Source organism: Lucilia cuprina, chromosome X (assembly GCF_022045245.1).
Source record: "Lucilia cuprina isolate Lc7/37 chromosome X, ASM2204524v1, whole genome shotgun sequence".
Classification (NCBI taxonomy): Eukaryota; Metazoa; Arthropoda; class Insecta; order Diptera; family Calliphoridae; genus Lucilia; species Lucilia cuprina.
The window spans coordinates 1,110,553-1,123,557 of NC_060949.1; the positions used below are offsets into that span (position 1 = coordinate 1,110,553).

Below are 13,005 nucleotides of genomic sequence, written 5' to 3' on the forward strand. Positions count from 1 at the left end.
GTTAATAAAATAAAAAAATTGTTTATCTTGAAATAATATAACAGTTAGAGTCCTCAAATTTTGTCGGAGCCACTTTAGTGTCAATATGATAATTTGGGATAAAAAGTAGGCAGACTAGCGTTAGGGTCGTGGAACCTCGCATTTAAATTATATACAAAAATTCGTTTATTTTAAAAAGTATTACAGTTAGAATCTTAAAATTTTCCACAAAGAACTTTAATAATCAATTTTTAAGAAAAAAGAGTGGACTTTCATCTGGGGGGCTTGGATCCCCAATATGAATGAAATAGAAAAATTCGTATATCTGAGAAACTGTTAGAGCTAAAATCTTTAGATTTCACTTGAATAATTTTGAAATTCATCTGAACATTTAGAATATAACGAGCGAACTTTTATTTATATTAGAGGGTAATTAGAATAAGAATTATTTTTTAAGAATAAAAGTATATAAAGTATGACCTAGATTATCCGTGAATCGATTATCCGGGAACATCAATTATCCGTGATGGAAAAATACATTTTTTTGCATCGACTTAATTTTAATTTGGATTGACTTAAATTTTTCAGCATCGTTTATCCGTGATTACCTCTATTATCCGTAATTATAAGCAAAATTCTGTTATTTTTTAACAATCATGAACAGTTAGAACAAATCAAAAGGGGGAATTCCCGTAAAACGAAAATACTAAATTAGAAAATAAGAGACAAACAACATTAAACGATTATTTTTAGAAATTATATAACATGAAATCCTTATCTGCTGTTTACTGTTTTCTGACAAAATGTTTTCTCTATATTTTTGAACCATTTATGAATATAAAATAAATTTTTTTCATTTTTATATAAATATGTACATATTCATTTATTAATTAATAAAAATATCTATTAAAAAAGTAGAAAAAGTTGGCACTTAATTAACCGGGAAAATCGATTATACAGAATGTTTCCGGTCCCGACCATTACGGAAAATCGAGGTCCCACAGTATTAAATTTTAGCAAGTAAGAAATAAATATATCATTAATGAATTATTTTGAAATTTAAATAGAATATATTTGTCATCAAGAGAAATCAGTAACTGACTAAATACTTTTTATATTATTATGTATTTAATTTCGATTGGGGTAGCGAAGCACACCGAGTCTAGCTAGTAGTAAATAAAAAATAAAATTTTCAAATTTTAAAAGAAACAAGTAAGAGTGCTATATTCGGCTGTTCCGAATCTTATATAAGGGTACTTCACCACAGTGTATTTTAAAAATACCAACAGCCATCTAAACATACACAACGAAAAACACAGAAAAACAAAAACGCAATAAAACTAACCTACATCCAAATATACGAACAGAATTCACAAAAAGAAAACAGAAACAAAATACATAACACAAAGAAGACAACGGCATCCAAACATACAAAACAAAATACACAGCTGAATAAAACCAAATACATCTACACACGCACGTGTACATCTTTTTCCAATTTGCATTATAATTGTTGCTTTTTTAACAAAGCATGGAAAAATATGTTTTTTTTTTTATAAAAATTTCTGAGGTTGTCTCGGATTTTTGCTCATATCTCCGTTATTTATAGACCGATTTTGCTGATTTTAAATAGCGATCTTCTCGAGTGCATGTCTAACAGAATTATTGAAGTTTCGGGGTCCTCTAAAAACTGATTTCAACAGACAGACAGACGGACATGACTTAATCGACTCCGCTATCTATAAGGATCCAGAATATATATACTTTATAGGGTCGGAAAATTATATTATAGAAATTAAAAATGGAATGACAAACTTATATATACCCTTCTCACGAAGGTGAAGGGTATAAAAATTGTTAAAAGTATTTAAATAAAATTTACTATTTTTGTAGACAGGTGAGATTTCACGTAAAACCCGTTATTATTTCGAATATGTAAGTAGAAATTTGAAGTATTTTGACACAATAAATTTTCTTACCAAGCTGTTGAATTCACACAGGAACCGCAAATGTGTGGAGGTGGAATTTCGTGTACATAATATTGGGGCTACTTATTATACTTTGTTTAAAACTTTATTGACATAACCTGATTTCGAAAATGGTGGTTAGTGTATTTTATTTTCTCCTGTTCTGTATTTTGCTGGAAACATATAGTCACCGAATATATACATTATCCTTTCAAAGTAACTAAGTGATACTTTTTTGGATGAAAGTAATTCATAATTTTTTATGATCTCTAGGTATGTCTTATATTTTAATATACAATGGAATATACATACATATAGGTAACATTCGATTTACGCTTTTCTGGAGACCGAAGAACACGCGCTTAATCGATAAAGCGTAAAATGAGATTCAATCCTTGGGGCTAAACATTTTGCATATCGCGTATATTTAAATATGAATTATATTTAAATATGAATTACGCGTATATTTAAATTGAGTTACGGGTAAAAAACCGGTTTTTCCTACCTTTAAGCATGTATAAGTCAGTGGAATCTGAACCGATTTTAAGTTTCTTTACGAATTTAGAAAGCAGAAGCTGATAACTATATAATGACAAATAAATAACGTTTAAGTAACCTGGAGAGATATGTGTGCATTTCATCAGCAAACATATATTTTATTTTAGTATAAGTTTGTCATTCCGTTTGTAATTTATATAATGTAATTTTCCGACCCTATAAAGTATATATATTCTGGATCCTTATAGATAGCGGAGTGTGTTTTTCGCCTTGTGTATTTTATTTTTTGTTTCGTTCAGCGTTGTTGTTGTTCATTTTGTATATCTTTTGATGTATTAATAATGTAGTCGGAAAAAATTTAAAATTTATGAAACTAATATGTTTAGAATACACTATGGTGAAGGTAATATAAGATTCAGCACAGCCGAATATAGCACTCTTATTTGTTGTTTATATGTATAATATAATAGTTTAACTGTTTATACCTTTTTTAAATTAAATATGGAAACCAAATTTAAACTTTAAAAATTTTTAATATGTAAATTTGTATAAATATTCTCCGTCTTTATAAAAATTTAGCTTGCAATAAAATGGCATTTAAAATTTGGCATAGCCTAATATTTCGGCAAATTATGCAACAATAAAAAGCTGAGCTTAAAGCTATGTATGTTAGAAAACTAATAAACAACTTTTTCACGAGAAACGAAAATTCAATTTTAATTCAGCCCTCGTTGCGTCCAACGGTTTATACAAAATTATGAAAAAAAACAAAAAATATTTTTTTTTTCCAAAATAAAAAAGAATTTTTAGCAAAACTTTATTTGTTTCTCTACTTTTTTACTATAATTATTATTATTATTTTATTAATTATTTCATGATTTTTTTAGTCTTAAACCGTAAATAATAATAAATTTTGGTAGCTGTTCCTAATGGTAACATACACGCAGAGAAAAATCATCGTTGTGGTAACCATGTTCTATGAACAACATCTTATGGTTAAAATTATAATTGTAGTCTATATATATATTATGGTTATTGTAACAATTTCAAGATATCATATTATGATTAAAAACAGTTGAAATATTTTATCATATTTTTTATTTACCATAATATTGTTTGTTATACTATATTATGATCCAATATGATCTCGTTTCTAAAAAAGTAAAAAGGAAAAACCTATAATATTCACAAAAATTCAACTACATTATGCCATACAAATTGAAATATAATTATATTATATATACATATAATGTTAAAAACCAAATGAGAATTTTTTCAACTCATTTTATTTTCGCGTAAAACAGCACACAAAAATGATATTTGTGAGGTGTGTGGCTAAAGTTGTTTTGTAACATAATATGTTTTCATCGTTATCATTACATAGTTATTGAAAAAATAATTATTTTTCAGTGAATTATACTCAAATTTATAATTGTCATAAACATGAAAATGATTACAGTAACAATAATATTGTTTAAATTGAATTAAAATAACAATTATATGTTTATGATAACAATATATTGTTACAGTTTTTTTTAGTTTTAGTAACCATGTCGAACTATGTTTTTTCTCTGCGTGTATGCAAAAACTATAGCACGCAAATTGAGAGCATGCACTTCTCAATATAGTACGGTTTCCTTACGGATTTGTATTTCAACTTTAAGTAAAGAAATCCATTAATGAATGTTTTATATCACGAACAAATTCGCAGGAAAAAATTAATGTGATATATTAAGGAAATAAATTCGACCCGTGTCGCATCCTCATTAACATTTAAATTCACTAAAGTTCAGAAAGATATTTCTTCATTAATATTTTTTTTTAAATATCGTGTTTTTAAAATCGTAAAGCCTTGTTTATAAATTTTTGTTGGTTTTTGTATTTTGAATTGTTTAAAAATTCTTCTGAAATTTTTGCCGTCAATTAAAAACAATGTCCAATTCACAATCGACGTTGAATCGTTGTATGTCATAAAAATTTTTCAAACAAAATTTTTTAAAGCAAAAACAAATTAATTATTAAAAATACCACATACTACGATACAATCGTACAACACCGATTGTGAATTGAATAAATATCTATTTTTAAGAATTTATAGATTTTTTTCAAGAATTTTGATTAGGATATGCATTAAGGAAGAAGACATGACAGAGCTTATTTAAGCGTTGTTTGAAGTCAACTTATTCGACTTTTGCGCTGTTTAACGTCCCAAATATGAAAAACGGCGTTTTTCAACGTTTATGATATCATACCTAAAAAACGTAATGTATATCTGATTTCTGAATCAGATTCAGCACTGCTCGGTCCTCTATAATGATATACTTCGTCTCTGGGTTTCGTTTTTTCTAGATTTTATTGGCCTGTGTTATTAAACATTTATTTTTTTTTGCTTTTGACTAACTAACATCATAAACCAAATAATTTGCAAGACAGAAGACGATTTGTTAGAAGAAAAATGTTATTTTCATTTACATTTTAAAATTTTTGAAAGTCAAGTGTATTAATTACCCAACAATTTCATATCAAAGGTATTGAAATAACTAAGGCAATAAGACATATGACTTTCTAGGACAACAATATTATCACTTTTTAGTATTCTAAATAAACCTAAATTCCGTCTTTATCTATCTTTCAATTAAAATACGCTCTCTATATCTTCCAATGTTAACAAACTACTTTATGCATGTATAATAAATGTAATGTTTATCCCCTAAAACGTAAAAAATCAAAGTGAAATACAGAGTTGTTTAACAAACTGCTGAGTGTGTGGCGAATCAAGCCGTTTCGCCATTTTAAATCAGAAGCTTTTAACTGACTTTGTTATTTCACATTGCAAATTTACAGAACAGGGGTCAGGAAAAGGTAAGTTTCTTCTCAATGAACCTAATTTCTGCATGCGTACCAAAAATGTATATGTTTTTATTTTTTCATTTTATTTTTTACATTTCAAACTTTTTACTTTATGATTTTTACTACACTGCACTAAAAATTTAATACGCAAGCTCTCAAGAAATAAAAAGAAGGCCTTCTGATATTGCGCTGAGAGATATGAAGCATTTGAATAGAGTATATGGAAAGAAAAAGGTTCGATTTATACATAGTAGCAATAATAGAATAAAGCGATTTTTTACCATTTGTGAATGTGGTGTTTAAAATAGTTCCGTTATATATGTGAAATCGGTTATAAAATTTTCCACATTGAAGATATTTTAAAATTGATTTTGGTTTTATGTACAGGTTATTACTAACTAAAAAAATAACACAACAATTTTCAACTTTTTTTCTAAAATATGATTTAAATACACAGAATGAAATTCATACTAAAGAAACTTCTCCATAAATATCTAATATTTTGGAATTTAATGCATTATTTTTACATTAACATTAAATATTTAAAAAATTACTGCATTTAATTAATAATAAGTAATAAAATGAATGCATTATTTTTCTATTAACATTTATGTATGAAATAATTTATAAAAATCAAGTAAAATTGAATGTGTTAAAGTCCTTTCTAATAAGTCCTACACTCTATAATACATATCAGAAGAATAGTATTACATTCCAGGTATTCCTTTTTTAGTCTATTTTAACACACCGTTGAATCTTATATAAATATAATATTTAAAACACACACGTTTGAATATAATATAGGAGTTATTAGAAAGGACTTTAATCTATTAAATTTTAGTTGTATTTAGTTAGATCGAAGTCTTTTGTACTGAAAATTAATGCACTAAATTCAGAAACATTTAATGTTAATGCCAAATTAATGCATTAATTTCAAAAATATTTAATGTTAATGTAAAATTAATGCATTAAATTCAAAAATATTTAATGTTAATCCAAAGTTAATGCATTAAATATTAGAAATTTAATGTTAATGAAATATTTTTTATATTAAATTATTTTTAATTTAATGTTAATGCAAAATTAATGGAAATCGCCCAGGTCTGCTACATATCACCTGTTAACATTTGTCGTGCCTTTTTTTTTCTCTTAAAGATAATTTTATCTTAAAGATACTTGGCCCATGTTCTCTGTTATTTGTCAAATGAGTCCAGTATTAGAGTCAGAAAAGTTATTCCAGATCAAGACTGGAGAATTATGACTGCTCCTTAAAAATTTTTAACAGTGGAGTTATTCATAATTGACCCATTCTTATTAAGTTCAGATTCATCGGAGACCAAATTATTTCCCCATTAGGTCACTATTGCGATGGGTCTGAACACAATATTAGAGGATCAGACATGAAAACCTTTACAGTGAGAAGGTAAATAGTCTTCATAGGCATTAAATGTTCACAATATTCATCGAACAACTCGATCTCCTGATCAGAACCCTAATAATGAGATAGAGGAACTAAAACATTAATAGTTTTGATTGCATAAAATACCCATGGAACAGCATTTCATACAGTCAAATAATGGTCCTAAAGGTTGCCTTGACTCCCAGATGTGCTTCTGCTACAAAAAATATGGATATGATAAGAATTATTATATAAAAAATATGGATATGATATGATTTAAAAATAAATTAAACAAAAAATATGAAGAAGTTGCTTCAATTTTTGCCAATTCAAATCTAATATAAATATCTTTCTGTGTATTTAAATATTTAACAAAAAAATTGACATTTTTTTTATTATTTTTTAGTTATATACAATCCATAAAACCAAAGACAATTTTAAAATATCTTCATCGTGGAACATTTTGTAAGCGATTGCACATAAACGCAATATCAGTTGCTTTAGTTGTACCCACTAGTATATACAGTGTCTCACATAAGTATTCGAATTTGAATGTACTTTGAAAAGAAACATAATTTAACAATATTTTTTGTATGTGAAATGAATAATTAAATTTGTTATATTGTCTAGAGAGTCCTAAGGTTTAATATAACACTCTTTAAAATTTAGAAAAATTACATTTACCTCAATTGATTTAACATTTAAAAAAAAATCATTCGAATTTTTCCTGTATTTCATATATCACCATATTTTACGAAACACAAAAATTATAAACGAGTGGTTTTTTGCTTAAAATTTTTTAAAGGGTTACTAAGTATCAACCGACATTGTATATTTTTGGCCAATTTGTTCCACAATTTTGGAGCATTTGTACCATCTTTTCATGTAATATCATTAAAATGGCGATTTTTGACCATATTTGCAATTTTTTTTATTTTTCAGAAATAAAAACAAACTTTAATATTGGGATTTAATAGACCCTTTGAGTTATATAAAAATAATAATTTTTGTTATAAGGATCTGTACTTAAAAGTTTCAAGATGTATTTTTGGTATCGTTCTTCTATTTCTACTTGAATTGTATAGATCTTAAGTCCCTTTTCGTACCACTAGGGTCGTTATTTTCCGACATACAGTCATGTACATATTAGCACTAATATATTTAAAATTTTCAATACATTATATCGGTATACAATTCCAAAACATGCCTTTATAAAACGCCATCTTATACAGTAGATTTCAGTTTTTACTATTCGTAACTTTGACGCTTATGTTGCCCATTACAATAACACTGTAAGTCCAAAATTTTGGGTTTATTTTGATCATAGTAATCAATATTTAAACTGATATCGATATTTTTGAGTTGGACCATAATGATATAGTGGCATGGAGCCTGGACGTCATTGGTATATAAAAATAATGATACTACCATATTGAATGGTGTTTCTTCGAGGCATGTTTTGGAGTTGTACACTTCCAAAATACATTGAAAACTTAAAATATATAAAAGCTGATATCTAAAAGAATATATACAAGAAAAATTTTCCCGAAATTTTTTGACCCTTGTATTACGAAAATGGACTTAAGTTCCAATATATTGAATTAGCGACAATAATGATAATGATATCAATAATATATCTCGAATCGTTTAAATACAGATTCTTGTAACAAAAAATACTATTTTTGGATACTCCAAGGGGTCTATTAAATCCCAATATCAAATTTTGATTTTATCTGTGGAAAAAAATCATCAAAAATCACCATTTTAATGATATTACATAAAAAGAGTACAAATCCCCAAAAATTGTGAACCAAATGGGCCAAAAGTATATCATTTCGGTTGATAGTAACCCCTTAAAACAATTTAAATCATAAAAACCATTCGATTCTAAAATTTGTGTTTCGTATAATATGATCAAATATGAAAAATTTGTGAGGCAATTTTATAGACTTTTTTTAATAAAAGCTAATTTAATTTAAGTAAATGTAAATTTTCAAGTTTTAAAAAGCTTGATATCAAACCTAAGGACTGTCTAAACCATATAACAAATTATATTATTTTTTTGCACACGAAATATATTATTAAATTTGGTTTCTTTTCATAGTTTACCTAAATTCGAATACTTATGAGAGACACTGTATATTTATTTTTACATTTTTATTTTTGGGGTTTTCTTTCAAATGTATATAAAATAACATAAAAATTACATAAGAATTACTTTTTGAGAATAACTTCAAAAGAAGTGAACTTGGAATTAAATAAAAATCATCACTTCTGCAGGTATTTTTCAGTACTTTCATAGAGTAAATTGTTCTTCTTTTTCGCTTTTTTGGAAATTCTTTTTGCTGCGTAATGCATAATACAAGAAATGATTTTTGTCGCTATATCGGAAGTTTCACTTTCTTAGATGACATGAACAAAAATTAAATGAATTGATAGAAACATTACAAATAACAATTTAAGCCATGTATAGAGGTAATCGAAAAGGTAATAAAATCTATAAAATATATGTTCAATTCACAATCAAGTTGTATATTGTACCTACAGTGATTGTGAACAGATCTTTATTCCTTTATTCCACATTTTAAACTAATAAATAAACTGTTTTTAATAAAATTTTATTTATTTGTTTTTGCTCGTTTAATTAGTTTAATATTATTTTAACTTTTGACATTGTTTTTTTTTTTTTTCATTGTGAACATAAACTTATGACTTGCTACAAAAATCTGTTCACAATCACTGTTACTACACTTTAGTAGATACAATATACAACTTGATTGTGAATTGAACAATTATATTCTCTCAGTTGCTTAAACTAGTGTATACATATTTAGGCCTTAATCGTTTAAGATGTTCAGCATAGTGGTGTAGAAAAAAATATATGGTAATAATTCTGCAACTTCTAAACGGTTAGTCCTGTGGTGTTGTCAAATTTAAGTTCTGAATTTGAATCTCATGGTCCTACCGGGGAAGCGGCCAGGGTTCCCCAAAGTAGGACACCTCGGGATGTAATTTTTTTCCGATTTACCCCAATTTTTTTTTTTTTTTTTTGCTTAATTTAAAACAAACGTGTTTTTTAAATTATATGCATTTAAATTTAAAAAACTTAAAAAGGCATATATAAAAAATTTATAATTTTTGAAAAGCTAATTTTAATAAATAAAAAATTTTTTATATCGAGTGGATTAGGTCCATGCAAAAATGTCTATTTAGGATAATCCTTAACCGCTTTCTCTATTGCATCTTAAAATTATTGCCTTAAAAAAGATTTAGGAAGGCATATATTTAGCAATTATTGTTTTTGGTGTAAAAATTTGCTTTTGAACAGCTATAAAATCACTTAATTTGTGTGTTTTTCTAAATTATCTGTGGTGAATCCCATACAATAATCATGTAATCTTCCATAACAACTGCTCTCTGCCTTACAAATCTGCTTCCAAGGAGCTACCATTTTCTGCTGGATGTTTATTTGTATTAATATTGAAATGTGCAAACATTTTAATTACCTAATATTGCTCGATTCAAAATACTATTTATTAACTACTATTTATTTATGATGGGTGCACACTTTAGAATCATAAGGTTCTATGTATAGTGTTAGAACCAACTCTTAAAGCTGACACCTTGAATTCTTTTTTAAGAAATAATTTTATACGTACTAATATTACACTGTGCAACAATAAATTTAATAGTAAGTCCAAAAGTATTATTTTATTATCAAAATCGTTATACATATATTAAAATTATTATATTCAACTAGAATTCCTTTACATCGTTAATTTATTTTTGAAACGTTATTATATCATATTTGGTTAAAGTAGAAATATTGCGATAAAAAAACAAATGAAAAATAACTATTTAAGCATATTGCTAAATTTTATATGTTGCAATTCGATTTAAAACATTTCAGGATTCATCTTGTTCAAAATGCTATTCATTATTGTGCACAGTGTTTATTATTTACAAGATGTCTTTAATTTATATATTAAAAACACTAAAAATACATTTATTGTTAAATAAATATTATTGTTTTATATTTTAAATTATTTTATTAATATTATGATATACTTATATTTTTGGTTTCTGCTTGCTTAATTATTTTTAAATGTAACATATATTTATTATAATTTTTTGCATTACTTTGTTGTTGATTAATACAATTTATTTAATTCTTTTTTGTTTTATTTTTGTTTGTTTTTTGTTTTTTTGCTCGTTATTTTCCTGTTTTGTTGTTGCAGTTGCGCGTAATCCGCGCATTTAAGTCCAACCTAGAGGACTTGAATGAGCGACGTTCTATGCATAGCCTGCACAGCTTACGTAGTCCACGTACCGCTAATTTTGCCTATGGAGGGTTTTCAAATTCATTAAGTCCTACAATCAACAATAAAAATTTTACATTAAGTTCTATCAACAACAACAAAAAATTTACACAAACGCCGCAGCAACCCTTGCAACAAGCACAGCAGTCAAAACAACAAAATCCACTACAACTTCCAGTTGATATGATCTATATAGATGAAGATCCTACAACACAAAAATATCAAAAAACTAATGGTAGAAATGATGCTGCTTATGCTGGCCCATCAGAAGGTGAACATGGGAACTCTCAAGAAAAACCAGAAGAGCAAAAGGCATTGCATGATCGAATTTATACATCAACGCAACATACATCACCAATTGAAACAGTACAAAGCGAAACACGATTTTAAATATCGGCTACAAGTGAAATGTCACTTCAATACAATATTAATTATTATTTATAAAGTCTTCTTTGGACAGAACACGAACAGACGAATAATAGACTCAAGAACCGTTGACGAACTAATTTTAATACTTAACCTCTTTTTCATTCCACACACTACTGTTATTAATAATCTACATTTAGGTCCAAAATAAAATATAATGTGACGCTTTCTGAAGTGTATATCTTAAGATATTAAATAAATATTTTTTTTATTATTGTAAAGTCTTTTAAACAGGCCGAACGCTAATGCCATTTAAGTAAAGGGAACCTTTACTTAATGCAAATTTTTGTAAACAAAAAGGAATTTCAGTTACAAAATTTGTTAAAAAAAGTTATATCCCGCAGTATGAGAACCTAAATAAAAATGTTAAAATTCTTAATATGGGCTTTAGGTTCGACAATGGACCGATGCTTACAGAAAAATTAATAATATTGACCGGTAATATTAGGACATTTAAAAGCGGTACAGAACACGATGTATGATTAAACATGGATCGATGAAAATTATGAAATGTCGATAAGTATATGGGTAATTTCGTGTCCAGTGACCTAAGTTTTATAATCAATGTCTTTTGATTTGGATAAAATTTGCACCAAGGTTATCAATATTGCATAGTAGGTCAGTTCTATCGTTCAAGAACTGCCAAATTTAGAGGGGGTTTAATTCAAATGAGTGCAACTTTTCACCTATTGGTCTAACAAAAATTGTCCAAAGGAGTTCAAATAGATTCATTGTTTCTAAACTATTTTTTTAATTATTTCTCTTTATTTTTATGGTTATTTTTTTTGCTCAAAAGTAAGCTTATACTATTTTCTTAAGATATTTAAAGTCCCATTATGCGATGCAAGTGGGAAATCTATAAAAAAATATATTTTTTAACTCAAGAATAGGTTTTTTTCAATATTTGGCACTTAATTTTCCTATTTTTTTAAATTTAATTTTTTGTTGTTTTTTTCAAAAGAAGCATAGACCTTTTAATGGTTTGTGTCCATGTTGAAAAAGTGTAAACAATGACGAAACAGCTCTTTTGGACAATTATTGCTAGGACATATATGTGAAAGGTCGCATTTATTTGAAAAAACACTGTATGATCAAATTTTGGTGTAAATTACTTAAATGAAATTGCCCATATACAGAGAGGACAATAATAATTGAAACGAGAATTTTTTTTTGTGACAAATGGATTTTCTATCGAACTAACTTTTAGAAGTTGATGAATAAAATTTCAGATAAAAGGTATTTATGTCTGTTTTTTTTATTTATTTTATGCTTTTATTTCTTTTAATTCAGTCATATTTTATTAGCATTTAAGTAATATTGACACTGAAAGATTAATACATGTTCGAAATTGCAAAGTGGTAATTAGGCCTTTTTTCTTTAGGCTAAAATTCGTTTATTAACCCTGTTTTTACGATGAAAATTTGCCAAAAATAGCAATACTAATCTTCTGTAACTTGCCTGTCTGATTGATTACACAGGCCTCCGATAAGTTAATGGATGGTGTTCTAGACCAGAGCTGGTGGGTTCAATTGTTACCTGAGGCACAGAGTAAAGAGCGCACAACAGG

At 26.9% G+C, this 13,005-nt stretch overlaps 1 protein-coding gene across 16 annotated transcripts in view; it reads left to right on the forward strand.

Annotated features, from left to right (window-relative positions):
* The window catches only part of LOC111679385 (plasma membrane calcium-transporting ATPase 3), a 203,342-nt gene that overhangs the window by 88,450 nt on the left and 101,887 nt on the right, over positions 1–13,005 (forward strand). For 3 of the 16 annotated variants that reach the window (XM_046945310.1, XM_023440953.2, XM_023440949.2), the window contains one exon: positions 10,932–11,652. The exons of 12 other annotated variants lie outside the window; for them this stretch is intronic. In XM_046945310.1, the coding sequence (XP_046801266.1) occupies positions 10,932–11,402 (471 nt within the window). In that variant the 3' untranslated portion in view covers positions 11,403–11,652. Of the gene's footprint in view, positions 1–10,931; positions 11,653–13,005 lie in introns of those variants that run through there. One more of the 16 variants, XR_006940090.1, reaches the window with a different exon arrangement.